Genomic DNA, 20,777 nt, shown 5'->3' on the forward strand with positions numbered 1-20,777 from the left:
CCCAACATCAGCTAATGCTTGTACCGAGGACTCAACTTGACAGATGTATTGTGCGATTGTGTCTGTTGGTGACACTGTGCAATCAAAAAATTTCTGCTTCAAGACCATTTTATTAACTGTGGATCGCTGTGCATGAATAGTCTTTAGACTAGCACACATTTCCTCTGAATTTTTGCATGTCATAACAGTTTGCAATTGGTCAAATTCCATTGCAGTAAATAGAATGAGCATCGCCTTCACATTTAAGTCATCCCAAGCAGTTTGACTCTCACCAGCTTCATTTGACCTCTGTTTCTCCTCGATGATATCGAGAACTTTTTCAGCACGAAAAATACTTTGCAACTGATTTTTAAACAGTTGGAAATTTTTACCATCAAATTTCTGGATAAGGTACATTTTCAATTTATCCATCTTCGTGTAGGCTGCATGATACGTCAAACTTATAATACTCAGTTCAATTTAGACCAGTGAAATATGACTGTTCCAGAACTTGTGCATCAAGTTGACGCGAATAAAACTCTTGAGCAAAAGCAATGAATTCACCGAGCAGAAACAGATAACATATGTATGCGTTTGCCTGGGCCCACAACTTGAGTCTTTAATTAGGTTTGGCACAATACCACAGAGCAAAATATGGTAAATTGGAGTAAAAATAACTTACTGCTCCTTTCTTTATTGCAACCAAAAGTTACACCATAATCATAACAAAAAAATAAAGATCTTTCAATGTCATGGAACGCGGTCGCACACACAATATACATAAATATCTGGCGCATTCACACCACGAAAACTGAAAATGAAGCCATGTAAAAAAAAAAAAAAAAAACCTCAATGCAACAAGCTCACTGTTGTCAACATTATCTATGTCATCCTTGCAACTTACGTTATACATAATTGTAACCCCTAAGTATTTAGTGGAATTTACAGCCTTTAGATTTGTGTGATTTATCGTGTAACGGAAATTTGGCAGTAGATTTGTGTGATTTCTTGTGTAATTGAAATTTAGCGGATTCCTTTTGGTACTCATGTGGATGACTTCACACTTTTCATTACTTAAAGTCAATTACCAGGTAGTAAATCCATGGGCTTAAAAGATAGAGAATGCATTTGATAAATATTTTGTCTGGTATGTACTGCTACATGGAAGTAAATTTAATGATGAAATTTCCCCATTTCTACTGATGAAATGTAAACACGCATCCCGATACAATCATTAGTTCATCTAATAAACTTCTTGAAAAATATGAATTTTCTCCAAAAAAAAAGGAAAAAGCATGTTGAAGTCAGTTTATTCTCAACATTCAGCAAACTGGTTGGGAAACTAATTTTAAAAACCATCTTGGAATACTACACCTTGCTGACATATTAAGTGATTTCCAGAACGATTACACAAGCATTGAAAATACCATATTGGCATCAGTGCAGCTAGTCCATCAACTACTTGAAAAAATAAGTGAAAGTCCCTAGCTGCAGGAGTATTCTTGGAGCTTTCCAACACTTTGAACAGATCCCATCACAGTGTACTGCTACCAGAACTTTCAATGAGTAGTGTCACTGGAAAACGTATGCAATTACTACACACATATTTGAAAGGTAAACAACAGTGTACCGAAATTATGTGTGAGAGACTGGAAACAAAAAAAGACTGTCAATTTTTTTTTGATTCCATGTTATTGCAATTTTTACATTCAGTACTAAATTTCAAACAATCTGTAAAAAGCACACTTCTATCTCTAAATCTGAGTGAGTTATGAAGGGTTGAATATTTGTGATGAAAAAGAGGTGTTTTGAGATAACACAATTTAAAGTTTCACTTTATTACCATTGTTTAATTTCACATATTTAAGAAAAACATTATGCATATAATATATTACCACTAAATTGCCCTTTGTCAAATGGTACAGAGCTTTTCTATGTTCACTTTACACATTAACTAGTTACCCCCTTCAGAACTGTAGCACATTACTGTGTACATAAAACCAGATCAATTGGCCCAAACTGCAAAAAATTAGCAAACCCAGCATTGCTTTTTTTGTTCAAATATTGGTATTTTTATTCTATGTTATGGTATCATTTGGACCACATTTTGATTTTGGAGTCATTAATGGGCCCAGAACCACCAAAAATTTTGAATTCACAAAACCCTGAGATCCCATATCTTACAGGGGTCAAAGGATTTGATTTTTTACTTCCAAAAACTTGAGTTTGAAGGATTACAAGGTCACTAACAAACAGTGTTTTCACCTCATATTCTTTGGTTCTGGGATACATGGTTGGTCAGGTTCTTCCTCAGGATCCTCATTGTCACCAACTTGAAATTTTGGTTCAGGTTCTGGTTCTACTTCAGGACACAGAACGTCTTTGTCTTTCTGTTTGCAACAGATCTTGGAGGGAGGAAAAAAACTGGTAACGTGGTATACGTGCAGATTTCTCAACACAGACCGTGAATTCTCATATGGAAGAGATGTAAGTGGCCCTCAACTTTTGCTTTAGTCCAAATGCTCAGGCACATGGAAATTTCATGTGGCCTACTGACACGAATGACAAAACAATTATCTGGTTTTTGTTATTATAAATTTTCCATGTAAGATATCCTAGTACGATAGTGTTCTTGTTCTGACCTATACAACTGTCAGCATCATGTCTTCTCCATGACTGTGGTTTTCCAAGAACCTATGTTAACAACTAATAAACAACACTTGACTCTTTTGTTACTCCTAGACTTTCTGGAAGTAGGTAGTTCTTTTTTGTTCACAGTCTCATACTTAACCCCAAATGTTACAGTTCTGAATAGTACCAAGAAATAAATACGTCTGGACTATAACATGTTACTGGGTATGTGAACCTGCTGGGCCATGCCAATGTGTAATGGTCACAATTTTTATCATCATCTTCAAAATTTTCCTTAGTCTTTTTTGGTAGTTCCCTTTAGAACTCGCTCTCTTTTGCAATGATTTGTAGATAATAGTTTCAATTTTAGTTTCTTCAGACACTAAAGCCATAGCAGTTCCAGATATGAAATGCCCCTAGCAAAATGTTCAAATATCTGATTTGAGCTTCCCAGAAACTACTTCTGGGCAAATACCCTGAAAAAATGCTCTCCTTTATATAAGTTTTAGGGGTACCTCATTTGTAAAGGAACCCGTATAAGTTCCAAAACTTTTGAGTTATTATCACTTAAAGGTAGAAATTTTAAATTTGCATTATATCATTATACCTGGCGCCTGGTAACATGTTATTCTCTGTAATTGTGTAAAAATCTTACAAAACTCGGAATCAGGAAAAGAAGTCACATTTTTAGAGAGTTTTCTTGCATTGCTGTGTGCTTTTGCAATTAATCTTACATCATTGTAAAATTTTGTTAGGCATTTTAGTTTTGCAAATATGCGAACCTTTTGCTAAATATTTAGGATGTGGTTGTTTCCTCTCAACCTGTACTTTATATTTACACGCAGTCAAAGAAGAATCTGAAGTTACACATCACAGTTATCCTAAAATTACTTTGTTAATAGTATTTTAATAATGCTCAATTTCAGAATAATAACTGAAAAGTTGTTGCAAAATCCTTAAATGCATCCACAACGTGAAACTTCCTGGCAGATTAGAACTGTGTGCCAGACCGAGACTCGAACTCTGGACCTTTGCCTTTCGCTGTGATGGCAGATCGTGAGTCGTGCTTGGTTAGCTCAGTTGGTAGAGCACTTGCCCATGAAAGGGAAAGGTCCCAAGTTCGAGACTTGGCCCAGCACACAGTTTTAATCTGCCAGGAAGTTTCATGTCAGTGCACACTCCGCTGCAGAGTGAAAATCTCATTCTACATCTGCAACATGTTTTAAAAAATTCTGAATAAAATTGTTACAGTCAGCATCAAAAGAGCCAATCAAATCTATGCAGTAATCAGTTATGACAGGGTCAAAGTCTTCCAAACTATCATCCTCACCATTATCAATAACATTATCATTTTGCCTAAGACTTCATCAAACTTCAGAATGTCTAATAATAAAGAATTATCGTTTTGGCCAAGGCTTCATCAAAATTTGGAATGTCTAGTAATAAAGAATTATCAGAGAGGTTAACTGTTTCCTCACCCCGAGGTTCCAGTTCGTCACAACTCAATTCATAACTACTCAGTGACCTCTCACTCAAATAATCTCGAAATATTTGATAGGCTTCATCACATATTCTTTACTGCTGTCACAATTCTATGTTCAATTATTTTAAATTTTAAACTGAGAAAGGCATAAACACGCTTTTGTTGCTACAGTAAAATCAGTTGTTGTTTTAGGACTGCCAAATGCAACTTTGCATCTGTAGGCATTTCTAACTCACATACAAAAATGGACCACTTGTCTTGTTTGGTATTACTGTAATCACAAAAGCATTCTTATTTGATATAAATCTATTCTGAGCTCCATAAAATGCCTATAAAATTTAGGCGCTACTATTTTGTGAAGCATTGCATACACATCTGTGAGATTTATAAAGGGGGCCTCTTATCGGGGCAATGTTATCTCTTCATAATGAAAACAGGTCCACTGTCAGCAGACTGAAATCTATTGATTTTAATATTATTGACTCCTGCTGGATTCTTCAAATTGATACAAGTATGTAGAGGATGAAGTAAATTACTATAATATAAAAAGAACAAAAATAGATATTTTACACATTACCGAATATCTTTGCTTGTACTGAACATTTTCTCTAGCAGGAGCTCCTTTTTTGCTTTCCATCTCACATCTGCTACGGGAGATGGTCAACAATGATTTTTCAAGTGCTCTAAATAGTAAGCATTTGATTACTACAAATGCTAATGATTTGTCAGGTGTCTGTCTGCCAACAGTTGGCTCAGTCCTAGTGAAGAGGTAAAAAAACACCTTTATCAAAAGGCAAGAAAGAGTTCCCTTTGAAAGTGATGTAAGTTTACACAGAAAAACTAATATTACTCACTTTAAACCAAGTGTTTCAAGAAGACAAAAATATTGTAACAATTTACAGTTGAGGATGTTAAAATAAATATTTCTAGAAACATGCAGTAGGGTCATATCTCACAATAGTATGCCATCTATTGTGAAAATACTGTGAATCATGAGATACTGCTAAAGACCAGTGTGGGGTGTAAGTTTATGGGTTTATGTATAGACAACAGGCTTTCCAGCAAACAGCAAGTTGATCATGTCTGCAACAAAATAACATCCAGTCTACAGGTATTAAGAAGGTTATCACCATCCCAGAACACTATGGACTGTGAATTCTGGATTAGTATAATCTTTCTTGCCTTATGGAATAGTACTGTGGAGTGGGATCTGCCAAACTAACACGAAAATGGTTTTATGATACATACTAGAGCCTTGGGAACTGCAGTGAAACAATGAACATCTGGTAAAGACCTATTTATTCACTTTAATATTCTCACTATTTACACCATGTATACGCCACAAACTATTAAGTTAGTGAAAACACACTTAATCACAAAAAGGAACATGCAAATTCATAACCATGAATATGAGATGTGAAACAGATTTACATATGGTTAACTGAAGATTAACATTAACAGCAAAATGACCTCATGTCAAAGGAGCAATTTTTCATAATCTGCTACAAATATTCTGAGGATGTTGACTGGAAGTACTTTTAAAGGGTGACTTAAATCAGTGGCTTAACCTTAAATGCCACTGCAACTTGAAATTATCATGAATAATGTCAGTGACTATTGTGTCCTAGCAATAAATGCAGTGCTAAATTGCATATAAAAACTACTGCTGCCGTATGAAATGATGAATTAAATTACTGTGCAATAAGAGTTTAAAAAAATTGTGTTTGACCAAACAATGCTGTAACTGCACAGTGCTGATATTGCTAAACACATTAAACCATATGTTACCAGCAGAAAATAAATAAATTTCTTTATCTTTAGCATATCTTACAATGTACTGCACTTACATAACAGCAAAAAATTAAACTACAAACAAACAATTACCACATTAAGTAAGCTGGCAGCTACAATGAATAGCTGGCAGCTACAATGAAAAGTAACAACCAAAAGGTTATTTCACTTTATTTCACAGTATATCATCAAAGTGCTTTCTCAATGCTGAATAAATATCAAATCCGCTACTTATTTAGTGCATCATATAATGCTAATGCCATTACTTTTTTCTTTTCTTCTTACTTCTTGGAGTACCTCCTGAAGCACTGTAAGAGCTAAGCTGTGATTCCTGACTTAGTGAGTCGCCAATAGTCATCTCCTCCTCTGCCTCCAAATTCTGTAACCTAGAAGAATAGCACACAAAAGTCTAAACAAAATGTTAAACATTTATAACTATAGGGGAAAGGTGCAGGACACAGAGCACTGACAATTGTTACATTAATCAATGACATGGATAGAAAGAGTCTAAATAAAGTTACACCATCCTCCAGTAAATTGCATCAATGCACCCCTCTGCTACCCGCTGCATGTACTGTGGAAATGGCATTACTGTAGCACCAACAGATTTCATGCAATGTTCTTTTAAATACTGCTTTTCTTAAGAATACTGCTTTTGCTTACTTTTAAGATGCAATAGCTGACCCATATGGAAAGTGTGGAGGGATGGGGCTGTGTATTAAGCAAAAGCTTGAATGAGTCTATTACACATTTAAAGGCAAAAAACTTGTTATAAAAAGGACTTCAAAGGGTACCTGCTTTTGAACTATGGAAACAAAAAGTAGAAACAGTTACAATATGACTGTGTGAAGTCATATCACAGTTCATCTGTTAATACACAATAACAGGGTATATATATGAACGAGGGGAAAAAATCTCCAGATTTTCCTGGTTAAAAGTACACATTTTTTCCCCAGGTGAAAATACACTTTCTCCGTGTTGCGTGACAGTATACTTTTGCTCAGAATTGTAAAACTTATCAATCCTTTGAATGGTAAAAGTTTTATAAACCAGTGAAGAACTTCCCAGCACTTTTGGAATAACCCATTTTGGAAAGATGTTTGGTCCACATAAAATGTACCCTGCATATTTTTGTATTATAGCATGTTAGTCTCCAAAGCACTGAAATCCAGATTGTGATGTACTTTTGTCAGCCAATCATAGCTCACATCACGTTATCTCACCAGCCAATGACAGCAGATATTCATGGCATAGGACAACTGATGTGGTCAGTCAAGAGCAACATCACTGCCAAGTAGCATGAAAAGTTCATGGTTTAAATTAATATACATATAGTGTAGCTACAAGAAAAGCCAATCTTTCACGTAAAGACTGTGCTTTTTGCATGTATTACCCTTTATGATAAATCAAACACAAATGAGCTAGTAAAATTTTAAATGTCTGGTCTTCTGGGGCCAGAATTTTTATAGGAAATCACTCCTCAAAGTGTTAAGTTATGAATGAGAATCAACACTCTGTGATTTAAGAAATCCCTCACACATTCTCACACATAACATACTTCATCTCACATAAAAGTACTTTGAAAGTAACACTTCTGAAATCACCATTCACAATATTTGCCCACAACCTGTTAGAAATAGGTTCATTTGAGCACTTGCCACAGAGCACCAGAAGACAGGCATTACTGCACATGTGAAGCTACGTCAGTGACATAGTCTAACGTTTTTGATGCCGATTTAAAGCATGAAGTAGACGTACAAACTACCCACTTCTTTTGTACGAGGTGACTTACTAGAGATTCGAAGCTGATCTTTGCTGGCTGGCTGGCTGCTGGAAAACTCCCTTGACTTCATCTCTGTAGAATGATGCTGGGTACGGGAATATTTAAGCGCCCCCCCCCCCCCCCCCCTCTCTCTCTACTTGTGAAATAAGTAGGTACACGAACTTTACATTTCGTTAACCAATGCTGTTTTTGAACTCCATACAGAATAAAATTCTTACTTTCCACATACATATACGACTTCCAGTAAGTCACTTGTTCTGTCCAAGATCAGAAACAAATTTAACTACATTTATAAAAGAGCTGGCTTAATAACCATGACTCTACTTCACATGAATCATAAAATAGGTCTTGCCTCTACCAAGACTGGATTAGGAGTTTTCACAATTACTTTTTCAACGACAATTTAAAAGGTTCGCCCATAACTGACTGATGTAATATGGGTGATTAAACAAGTGCTCTTTTAACGTTTTCAAACGCATCATTTGCACCTTGATCTAATGCACGTATAAATACAGACACAGAGATATCAAGTCCAAATGGCAATACATTGAAATGATATGATTTCCCATGAAACAAAAAGGCTGTATAGTTTTAGGATTCTGGATGTAATTCTATTTGCCAATATGCCGCAGTCAAATCCATTATGCTAAAGAACATTGCCTTTTCAAATTTGGATAACAATTCGTCAATGTTAATTGGTCGGCCTCTCTCTGTCTCTATAGGTCGATTCAATGTACGAGTGTCTAAAACTAACCGTACTCCACCTGTAGCTTTCTTTACCATGACCAGAGGATTATTCATTAAGCTGGAACTTCGTTCTATGATATTATTATCAATCATTTTGTTATGTTAATCTCATCCCGAACTGCTTCCTTCAAACTCACCGGTATTGGATACAGTTTGCAAAAGGATGGAGTGTCATCTTTGATTTTGAACTTACAGATATAGTCGCTGATGTTACCTGGGCAGTCAGAAAACACTACTTCATACTCCATTAAAATTTTATATAAATCTTGCCTTTGTTGATCGGTTAATACCGGGGATTCATTAACTTTGTGTAATATATCAGTTCGATGCGTTCCTTGAGCCACAGTATAGACCTTTGGTGACAATTGTGCTGTAGCTGTTAATTGTAAACTCTGACACTCAGTTGTTTGTTTTCCAATGTAATTACCTGTCACAAATGGTGTCCAACATCTACTGTCCCCGCTACCAAAACAAAGATGCTTTTCATCGAAGTTTAAGATGACTTTAAACTCTAATAACCAATCTAAACCAAACAATACATCTATATTAATATTCTCAACTATTAATAGTGTTTGATGAAATAATATTTTTCCAATACTGCAGTTCACTTTCATATTTCACAAGTTTACTTTTTGTTCCTGTTATAACGACTATGTACACTCCAGTCACTGGTAATAACAGTAAGTGCTGTTTATTCTACAGTGAGTTAAAAAATGCATTTGAGATGAGTGATACCTCATATGTTAACCTCGGAGGTTTCCACTGTCCCTGCTATTATAGGCTGTGGGTTATTAGTGGCTAAGCTTGGTTCTTCAAGTAGCAACCATTCCTTTGTGGGTATTTTGTGTGTAAAATTAACATACTTATATGGAACAAGGCCTCCTAATGTATTTCCAAGACCTCGGCCCCGGCCCTGGATCCAGGTCAAAGAATGTTTTCATCATTACTACTAATTACGGGTTGGTTACTGTAACGAGGTACTACAATCCCATTTTGTGATCTTAGGTTACTCGGCATAAATTCTTGAGAATTTACTGGATTTAAATTTGAATGTGGATGTTTCTTTTGATAATTATCGTTACAACTTCTCTTATTGTAGTGGTGTACTTTTGCTAAGTTTGTCTCGTGCTTTTTAAAGTTATTCCCACTATTTCTTTTATAGCTTGAACTTTCACCTTGGTGTAAAGTTTCACTGCGGTCCTTACTTATCGCATCGAGTGCGTCAACAAGAGACAACAACTCATCTATCATTTTCCAACCCCTACATAAGATGTCTTTTCTCACATACATGGGCAATCGTCTAATTAAAATACATATCAATCCCTCTTCTTCCATCGGCTTATTTAAATACTTTGCTCATGTTAAATGCTAATCGAAATATTTCCTCATAGTACCCCCAAGTATTATTGTAATCCGCAGCTCGTGGTCTTGCGGTAGCGTTTTCGCTTCCCGCACACGGGGTCCCGGGTTCGATTCCCAGTGGGGTCAGAGATTTTCTCTGCCTCGTGATGACTGGGTGTTGTGTGTCTTTCATCATCAGTGACTCGCAAGTCGCCGAAGTGGCGTCAACTGAAAAGGACTTGCAATACGGCGGCCGAACTTCCATGCATGGGGCTTCCCGGCCAACAATGCCATACGATCATTTCATTTCATTGTAATATTTTGGGTTCCATAGATCTGATATCAACTTTTCTTGGGAACTGGCATACTTTCTTTTGAAAGTCCTCCCAAGAGGAAAAATTCTCAACATTTGCCGTTCCCTCTTCTGAGGTTTCCCCTAGAAGGTACACCCCCCCTCCCCCCCCCAGCAAATTCTATTATCTTAGAATCTTCCCAATTTTTTGGTAATGCTTGGTTAAACACTTTTAAGAAGTGGGTCAGTTGTACAACTCTGTCCAGCTTAAATTTAAGGAAATGTCTAGATAACACTGAATTAGGCCCCCCCCCCCCCCCCCATTGTAAATCAGTCACAGCTTCACTAGTTAACACCCCATTAGGTGACGTTACCTTTTTTTCTACTTTCTGCTGGATCAGCATGAATTCTCTCCACAACTCATCTATGCCCTTCCTGGTATCACTAAGTTCGGAAGACAGAATAGGTGATATGTTTCTGGAGGTAATTCTCTCAATAACTTTTTGATCTTTAATTTCTTCAAACTGTTCCTCCAAACTACTTACATTTATGATATCAGAGTTCATTATTTTCTCTTTGAAATTTCTTTCTACTTTATCTACTCGTGTACTGACACCTGTAATTTGCGACTGAATAATCAGTATTGATTCATTATTCTTATCTACACTCTCTTTCAAAGTATTCAACCCCTGCTTTACAGCATTTAACTTAACATTGCACACATTTTCAAAAGATCCTAACTTTTCATTAATTTCAGATTCCACATTATTACATCTTTCCTCAATCTTAAATTCTAACCTTCTTGATAAATCTTGAAATTGTCATTCTGTTTCTGACTAAGGTCAGTAAACATTTGATTTACGTGAACGGTCAAGGAATTAGTCAATACTTCTACTCTACTACCTGTATTTAAGGCGTCAGATTCAGTCTTAAGAGCACCCATGCCTTCACGTAGGTTACTAAATTCTTTGCTTTGTGAGTCTACTTTGGCATTTAGTAAACCTAGATTTGTCATTTGATTATTTAGAGTTTCACTTTGGGCATTCAAAACTTCACTCTGGGTATTAAATTTCGGTTCTAATGAGTTTAACTTAAGACTATGAGCATTTAAAATTTCACTCTGGGTACTTAGCTGAGAATTTACCAAGCCTAATTCTTTCCTTAGAGTCTCATTCTGAGCATTTGATTGCATACTCTGAGCTTTAATTAAAATTTTTCAACTCAGCCCAGTCTGGCACTTCTTTACTCACTTTCATAGCCATAGCTGGTTCTTGAGTGTCCTCAATTTGATGTATATTGTCCATGCTTTTATATGCTTTAGCCCTAGTAAGCATTTAAAACTAACTATAAATACTATAATTACACAATAAAAGTTCACTCAACAGTATGTACCACTTCACGCTAAAGTAAGGAAATTTTATTTCATGCTCAACTGGCATAGAAGTCTCGCTGGTGCCAGTGACGTCGGACGTAGGTTGGTTTCCGCGTCTGCGTCCCCGCCATGTGCGTGAGAGCTGTATACTCCCCGCACTGGGTCTTCTCGGTTGAAGTGTTCTACGCATATTTCTTCTTAGACAAATGTGTCGAAATCTTCCTTGCTGTTTTATAGTTGTGAATTTTCCATGTCTTTCATCATTTTTCATTCAAATTTTGCTTCATTAGATACTTGAACACATTCCAAAGTCAGAGTAAATCCCTTGTCGTGTTATGTTTGGTTGCTAGGGGCAACATGTAACAACTTCTTCTCTAGTATTTGACTTAAAATTCCCGTTTTCTTGGGTCCTTTCACACAGGTTGCCATGTTCTAACGCTTTTGACGCGACTTAAAATGTGACATAGACGTACAAACTTCCCACTTCTTTTACACGAGGTGACTTACTTGAGATTCATAGCCGATCTTCTTTGCTGGCTGCTGGAAAACTCCCTTGACTTCATCTCCGTAGAATGATGCTGGGTACGGGAATATTTAAGCCTCTCTCTCTACTTGTGAAATAAGGAGATACACGGATTTTACATTTCGTTAACCAATGGTATATATGAACTCCATACAGAATAAAATTCTTACTTTCCACATACATATATGACATCCAGTAAGTCACTTGCTCCTTCCAACATCAGAAACAAATTTAATTACATTTATAACAGAGCTGGCTTAATAACCATGACTCTACTTCACATGAATCATTAAATAGGTCTTGCCTCTACCAAGGCTGGATTAGGAGTTTTTACGATTACTTTTTCAACTGTTCTTCTTTCACATAACAATAGTCAATGACACAATAGGCACAGAGCTGCATAAAAACTCCATCGTTCCTCCTCTAAAACATCTATGGATTGCCCGACAAGAACTTGTCACGGCGGCGCGCGCCTCCTGGCCCACATTTAGTGTGAGGGCGCCACAGTGGAACACATGGTTCCAGTGGCCAATAGCGGCGCCCCCGATAGAGTACTTAAGCGCCTGCCTCTCGCTCAGCCAGCCAGTCTAACCTTGCGTACGTCTCTGGACATATCACCTCGCCTTAGACAGCTTATTTACTTTCTTGTTCTGTGTACGAGTGGACGTGGTTGTTAGGTTTTCTTGTGACTCCATTGTTTCGATCTTGTTGTTGTTTGTTCTGTCCTCCGTTGGTCGTGTCCGTACTCTCCCATTGTGATGCTGTCGTGGGCCGCTCCGTGGTTCCCGCCGTGCTTTCCGTCACTTCTACCCCGCGACCGTTCCAGTCGTCGTTACGACATTATACATAATTTTTATGCAAGTAATATCATTTATAACAACATTTCATATCTTAACAACACACTTTATTTTACATAGTTTTATATACATCTCTCCTTTCTATAACAACAATCTTTCTCTTATTGTTTCTCTATTTTTTTATTATTTTACTTTAACATTAAGACATGAGCTTGCACTCGAGGTTTTAGTCAGCTTTTCTAATATTTAGGAATCGTGAGGACTTTTTCTATTTTCTCTATTTTCTTTTTCAATTGAAAACTTCGGGTGTTTATAACGCATGAGTAATCTATTTTCCATTCTTATCTTTTTGTACTACCTTTTTCCTAAAGATCTTTTCATGTTTTCCTAAAACATCTATGGATTGCCCCACAAGTACTTGTTGGTAACATTCGACCGCTACGTCTACTTTCTTCTTGCGACTGACTTTAAACCTGCACACACAAACATGAGATGCACAGTAGGTAGGATTTTACCATCCCACACTCGTATCTAGAATATCATGTGTTCGAGACGGTAGAAGGCTGAGTGGTTCTAGAATTTACACAGAAATTCTCGAATCACTACAGTAGGAAGCCCGTGCTTGGTATCGGTTCTACCCATACACCATCTATCTCTACTCATACACTTTCTGTCTCTACTCCTATACCATCTACATCTACATCTAAATGACTACTCTGCAATTCACATTTATGTGCTTGGCAGAGGGTTCATCGAACCACAATCACAGTATCTCTCTATCATTCCACTCCCGAACAGCGCGCAGGAAAAACGAACACCTAAACCTTTCTGTTCGAGCTCTGATTTCTCTTATTTTATTTTGATGATCATTCCTACCTATGTAGGCTGGGCTCAACAAAATATTTTCGCATTCGGAACAGAAAGTTGGTGACTGAAATTTCGTAAATAGATCTTGCCGCGGCGAAAAACGTCTTTGCTGTAATGACTTCCATCCCAATTCGCGTATCATATCTGCCACACTCTCTCCCCTATAACGTGATAATACAAAACGAGCTGTCCTTGTTTGCACCCTTTCGATGTCCTCCGTCAATCCCACCTGGTAAGGATCCCACACCACGCAGCAATATTGTAACAGAGGACGAACGAGTGTAGTGTAAGCTGTCTCTTTAGTGGACTTGTTGCATCTTCTAAGTGTCCTGCCAATGAAACGCAACCTTTGGCTCGCCTTCCCCACAATATTATCTATGTGGTCTTTCCAACTGAAGTTGTTCGTAATTTTAACACCCAGGTACTCAGTTGAATTGACAGCCTTGAGAATTGTACTATTTATCGAGTAATTGAATTCCAACGGATTTCTTTTGGAACTCATGTGGATCACCTCACACTTTTCGTTATTTAGCGTCAACTGCCACCTGCCACACCATACAGCAATCTTTTCTAAATCACTTTGCAACTGATACTGGTCTTCGGATGATCTTACTAGACGGTAAATTGCAGCATCAACTGCGAACAATCTACGAGAACTGCTCAGATTGTCACCCAGGTCATTTATATAGATCAGGAACAGCAGAGGTCCCAGGACGCTTCCCTGGGGAACACCTGATATCACTTCAGTTTTACTCGATGATTTGCCATCTATTACTATGAACTGCGACCTTCCTGACAGGAAATCACGAATCCAGTCGCACAACTGAGACGATACCCCATAGGCCCGCAGCTTGATTAGAAGTCACTTGTGAGGAACGGTGTCAAAAGCTTTCCGGAAATCTAGAAATACGGAATCAACTTGAGATCCCCTGTCGATAGCGGCCATTACTTCGTGCGAATAAAGAGCTAGCTGGGTTCCACAAGAACGATGTTTTCTGAAACCATGCTGATTACGTATCAATAGATTGTTCCCTTCGAGGTGATTCATAATGTTTGAATACAGTATATGCTCCAAAACCCTACTGCCAACCGACATCAATGATATAGGTCTGTAGTTAGATGGATTACTCCTACTACCCTTCTTAAACACTGGTGTGACCTGCGCAATTTGCATTTCTGTTTGGAATTTTGTGCATAGTTGGGCACCACATGACCACATGCAGCATATTGTCCACAAGGGACATACGGAGTTACTATACATAGGGCAAATGCTTTATCATATCCTATCAAGATAAGGAATGCAAAATTAGAATATAGTACTTGTTACAATATTAGTTTCAAAACTACACTTTACAACTCACAGTGCCCTAGTATTTTGCAACTTGGTGACTTTAACTTAGATTTTATTTACTTATTTATACTCTACAATACTATTATGTAACATCCCCAATGAAGTTTACATCTAAATGGCACTGCAAAAAGCTAGTAACACGGAATAGAAATTTTTCGCAAAAATAAAAAGAAATAATAATAATAATAATAATAATAATAATAATAAAAAGGTTGCTTGTACGCACCAAGAACTAAGAAAATTAACCTTTTTATGACTTTTTCAAACTGTATAAAAATTAACAAGGTTACTTGTGAAGCCATTGGCAGTTTATATTCTACTCTAGGAGTAAATATAAAACTTTGTGGGGAGTTACAATGATAAAACATGTTGTGTTGTTGGTCTATAAATTATTGAAGAATGGTGCTCTGTAAATTTAAGACGTAAACAACACAAATTAAAAACTAATGTCAAGCCTTGTGGAGGTACTAGACAAGTGTTGAAACATTTCTTGTGAACAAAAAACATTGTTTTTCAAGGAAGGCAGATATGTAAAATTCTGCTAAAGCTGTTCCGTGTGAGTCTTGGGAAGCCAATTTTCTTGGAGTAACATTACTGTATTGCCTCGTGTTTGGTTCTTTATTATGACACTATGCCATTTGTGCCAGAAAATGGAAATATGTAGTTGAAATTCAGCGAACTGTTGAAACTAGCTAATAGTGAGGATTGAAACACTTCCTTTCAAATATACTGAATGCCTCTGTGGAAAAGATTAATACAAGCCAAATTTCTTTAGCAAACCGACAAAAATAACTTCATTGCTCCGCAAAGCAATTAATGCTCAATTTCCAATAACAAGGAAATAAAATAAAATCAGAAAACTGGAATTAATAACATATTTTAGTCTTCCGTAATTAGTTTATATCAATTCATTTCATAGCTACCAGCCACAGAAATCCATTTTGTTTTGATTTGACGTGAGAGCTGCAAACAAAGAGAGAACAGCAAAATCACAAAATGTAAATGCGGGTCACTAGGAGACTACACCCCATTACAACCCCGACTGATCCGTGCATGTGTGAATCTGGTAGCTCGGATGTGCCAGAAAAATTTTTCTGGGTAGCATCTGGCTGCTTGCAGCTACTGCTTATACACATAACAGCCACACTTCCAAGTAAGAAGTGGAAGAAGGCGCTGCTCATCATGACTTCAACCCTCTGCAAGCAGTTGCCCACTGGCAACTGCTCAAACGAACTTAATTCAAACAGTTGTAATGCCATGCTCATCGAAAACTGTTTGTTGTTATGAAGTATTGCATAGTCTTCGTCCTAAACCCTTTGACACATTTTGCTGTCAGCAGACACTTGTGTGCTCACTGTGTTTTGTTGTTGCAAATGGCGCATTGTCTTTGCAACTTACATTTTATATTGGTGTTTTTCTCTCATTTATGTTTTACTGTTGCAGTATTGTTCTGCAGTAGTGGGCTAAAGTAAAATTCTTTGTTAGAATATCAGTTTTTACCAGTCAAAATTACAAAAATTTAACTCAAAACTAAAACAATGAGAAATTACCAGAATTCTAAAAAATTCCTGGGTTTTCTCCCAGACTAAAAAATTTGAAGGTTTTTCCCGGTTGTCCTAGAGGGTATGCGCCCTGAATAATAGCAAGAGTTCCTTGTATTAGATTCAGAACACGTTTTCAAGAAAGGCCTAACACAGCTGTCTCACTTTTAAACCATTTCTTACCTCATTATTTACCTTCCAAAGAAATATCAAAAGTTGTGCTGCTTTTTGCTTCATGTAGATGACCATATAAAAACATTACAATCTGGCAAATGCTGTTCTTGGATTACATAAAATACAAGCTTTTGATTCAGCACATTTTTCCCATCGACAACAATTCATTTGATGACTGTGACGTAAGTTTCATCCTGTATGGTTCAATGCTCAAAACTGCAGATTGCTGATGAAACCATCAACATTTTCAAGAGTTGGACGTATAAACCTTCATTCTTTCTATAAATCAAAGGGAAACCTTCAATTTCAGATCGGTCCACTGTCTCAGTCATTTGTGTTATGTGACCAAAAGGAATGAGTTTTTAGTTCACAGGTTTCCTATACTGGTACATTCTCTGAGCGTTAGACTTGTAACCCTACTTTTGGTCAGTGGCGTTTTCTCAGGGTGTGCAAGTTACGTGTCAACATCCAAATAAAATTGAAAGAAAAATAATAGATTATTTTATTTCATTTGTTTGAGTATATGTTTCATTATAGTGTGTTTATAAGTCATTGTATTGCTCCATATACTACAGATACTCTCTCCACTGTTCAGAGTCATCTGCTACTGGTGTGCCAGCCGCCAAGGTGTTAGATCTGTTTCCAATGACTCAATATCTTCATTCCCTGGAAAAGTGCATGCATGCTTGTGCTCTCAGTCCTCTTGCCTGTCCCAGGTGTTGGTTCAGTTTCTAGCACTTTTTGTGTTGATTGTTGTTTTTGAGTTGCACACGAGTCTATTATTGCTTATGCAATCAGGTTGGAAGTTCAAATATTTAACATGGGTAGTGAAAGCATAGTAAGACAGTTATTAAATACCAGTTTTTCATCACTTTCTTAGAATGAAAAGAAACAAGTGATTGATAGTGGCCAACCATACCTAAATCTCAGGACATCTACACATGTCCAAGGTGTGGGAGGAGGGTTTGAAAGACATTTCCATACAGAACTGCATGAAGTTGCAGAATGGCTTTCTGTGTGTGATGTACTGAACAAATTTTACTGCAGGACATGTTCACTATTTTCAAATGAAAAAACTGTATGTAGTCATCAAGGATATGACGATCTGTATCAGTAAAAAAACACAGCAAGTCTGAGATACATATTTATAGTTTTTTTCCATATTTAACAAATTTACTTTGCCTCCTACTAAAATTGATAATTTTTTGGATCACTAACGAAGAGCTGGAATCGAGCTGCATAAAGAAAAAGTGAGAAACAAAACAGAGATATTACAAAGGCTAATTAATGCTGTATGATAGTTAGCGAAACAGGAACTGGCAATCAAAGATCATAATGAAAATGAATTTCTTACTGCAAGTGCTGAGTATGATTCTATACTGAAAGTGCTGAGTATGATTCTACACTGAAAGAACATTCAGCAACATCTACAATCTTCTGTGTAATCTCAGCAAGTATTCAGAATTATTAAATAACTTCAGTTGCTGATGTATTGAGAGATGAGATCTACGATGTAGTTCAGAAAACAGACTTTGTGGCCATTGTCCATCATGCTTGTTGAGACATCACATATCAGTAACGAGTCTCAGCTCTTGACTGTGTTGTGATACTTTTCTGTATCAAAAAAAAAAAAAATGTCGCAGAAAGATTCATTGGATCTGCTGATGTAAGCGCCACTAGAGCTGCAGAAGCCCTATTTGTCATGTAAACACAATCATGGACAGACATAAATATGGTGACAAATTAATTGCCCAGACATACGATAGAGCGTTAGGGATAAATGGCCACGTTTAAGTTTACAAAATAAAGTATCAGAAAAGAACCCTGAAGCCTTCCTCACACACAGCTATCCTCATGTTATTAATTTGGTACTTTAACAGTCTCTAGAGTCAACAAACAGCTTAAAGTCTTCTCCAGTGGTCTTAAATCTCTACCTTCTTTCTTTTCTCGTTTCCCTAAAAGAATGCATGAACTTTTGGTCTTCATGTCCAGAAACTTTCCACCAATACCTCATATCCAATAGAATTTTACTTCGAGACTTATCCATAAGCAGGTAATAATAGAGAAGCATTGATAATTTTTTGAACATGTCTGTGAAAGTGGAGATTTCAACAACTTGACTGAAATGACAGCTACATGAGAACTTTCTTCGAAATCACTGATAATATTAGCAATCAAATAGAAATTAGATTCTCAAACAATGGAAAATCCAGGATGGAATTTTAACAATATTATGAAAGGAATGTTGCTACTCACCATATAGCGGAGATTCTGAGTCACTGATAGGGACAACAAAAAGACTGTCACAATACAAGCATTTGGCCAACAACGTCTTTGCTGAAAATAGACGGCACAAACACGCGACTGCAGCCTCTGGCAGCTGAAGCCACACAGAGGCTGCAGTCACGCGCGCGCGTGTGTGTGTGTGTGTGTGTGTGTGTGTGTGTGTGTGTGTGTGTGTGTGAGAGAGAGAGAGAGAGAGAGAGAGAGAGAGAGAGAGAGAGAGAGAGAGAGAGAGAGACATTCTATCATGCTACATTAAACGTAACATTGCATCGATAATCTAAGCCTCATCTCCACTGAGAAACAGAAGCTGTGAAATAATGATAAATACAAATTCTACCAAGATGTAATCAAGAAATCCTTGCAGAAGGAACAAAGAATGGAATTATAATTCCCATAACTGTAAGTAACGTGGATGATTTGTTGTTGTTTATTCATGTCTTTTTATTTTTATATTTTGCTAAAGGTTTAACATCACACTCACACTAGAAACCTTTCGGCGATGGAAGGATGGGAGAAAACAGGATTAGGAAGGTAGAAAAATTAGGATTAGGAAGGTAGTACCCTCAGCTTTAATTATGGTATGGCCTCAGAACTTGCCTGTTGTGATAATGGTATACCATTTTCAGAGCTGCAGTAACGCCTGTCATTATGACAACAAATCAGAAATGGAATTCGTAAACAGTTACCATAAGGAAAAGGATCGACAGGCACAACTGAAATACAGAAACGTTTGTCACAAACAAATGTGACTATGCCACAGAGGCTGCAGCGGTGGTACAAAACATGACAACAGAGCATGAAATGTGTTGCGACCAGTACAGATGAATACGTCATTGTTGGAGCTTCTACTTTATAAAGCAGTACATCATAGGAAAGTGTGTGATTTATTGTCCATTCATAGAAGCCAAAGAGGCCAGTCTAGGTAAGAAGGTGGTTTTTGAAATGGTTATTAAAACTGAGAAAAGCACAGAATAGACTTCTGGTCCAAAACACTGATTGCTATGTAAGTCAATTTTTTATAGTTTGTTCCACTCATTTTGAGAAGTTATCACTGCTCAGAGTTTCATGATACTTCCATGTGACATTTTTTACCTTAGCAGTACCTCTGTAACTGCTTTCCCCTTCCCCCCATAGTCGGTAGTCTGTGCACTTCTTCCCCTCTTCTCGCGAACCATTCCACGGGAAGCTCAGTATAACTTTTACAGATTGTTCCTTGCAATACCACCCATCCCCCCCCCCCCCCCCCCCCGAACACTCGCTAGATTTGTTCATGAAACACTGTTGATTTAAATAACAAATTGCAATTGCTGAGAGCTTGAAGTCTGCAATAACTATGCTGCATAGACTGCCAGTCTCTTATGTAGGCATTAAAGGGCAGCAAATGAAAGATGTTAAAGACCATCTTAATTTGTAAGAGAAAATGAATGTGTTTGCTTTAAACACATTTTGACAAGGCAGAACTTATTCATTTTGAAGAGAATAATCCTTGAACACAGATTTTCGCTTACAAAACTGCTGCGTATCTTTCGAATCATGACACTAAACGCAATATTTGGGGGGAAATTTTTAAAAGTCCCAAATACAGAATAAATGTGTAAATAAAAAACTAAAAAACAACCTATAGCTCCAACAATTTACAGAAAAGTGTAACAAGTTTGTCATTTAGAACAATGTACAAAAGAACTGTTTTTTTTTTTTTTTTTTTTTTTTTTTTTATGTTTTTACACACAGTTATCATAAAACTACCTTTCTGAGTGGCACCCTTCTCTCCATCTCATCAATTCAAGCAAACACAAGGTTGGTACAAAACCTTACTTCT

General features: G+C 37.0%; 1 protein-coding gene across 4 annotated transcripts in view; it reads right to left on the reverse strand.

The window, feature by feature from the left end:
• Window positions 1–5,415: 5,415 nt before the first annotated feature.
• Window positions 5,416–20,777, reverse strand: part of LOC126458563 (uncharacterized) — a 169,895-nt gene continuing 154,533 nt past the window's right edge. For all 4 annotated transcript variants that reach the window (XM_050095686.1, XM_050095684.1, XM_050095683.1 and 1 more), the window contains exon 9: window positions 5,416–6,270. In XM_050095686.1, the coding sequence (XP_049951643.1) occupies window positions 6,147–6,270 (124 nt within the window). In that variant the 3' untranslated portion in view covers window positions 5,416–6,146. The remainder of the gene's footprint in view (window positions 6,271–20,777) is intronic.

The sequence above is a fragment of the Schistocerca serialis genome, chromosome 2, assembly GCF_023864345.2.
Source record: "Schistocerca serialis cubense isolate TAMUIC-IGC-003099 chromosome 2, iqSchSeri2.2, whole genome shotgun sequence".
In the NCBI taxonomy this organism is placed as follows: domain Eukaryota; kingdom Metazoa; phylum Arthropoda; class Insecta; order Orthoptera; family Acrididae; genus Schistocerca; species Schistocerca serialis.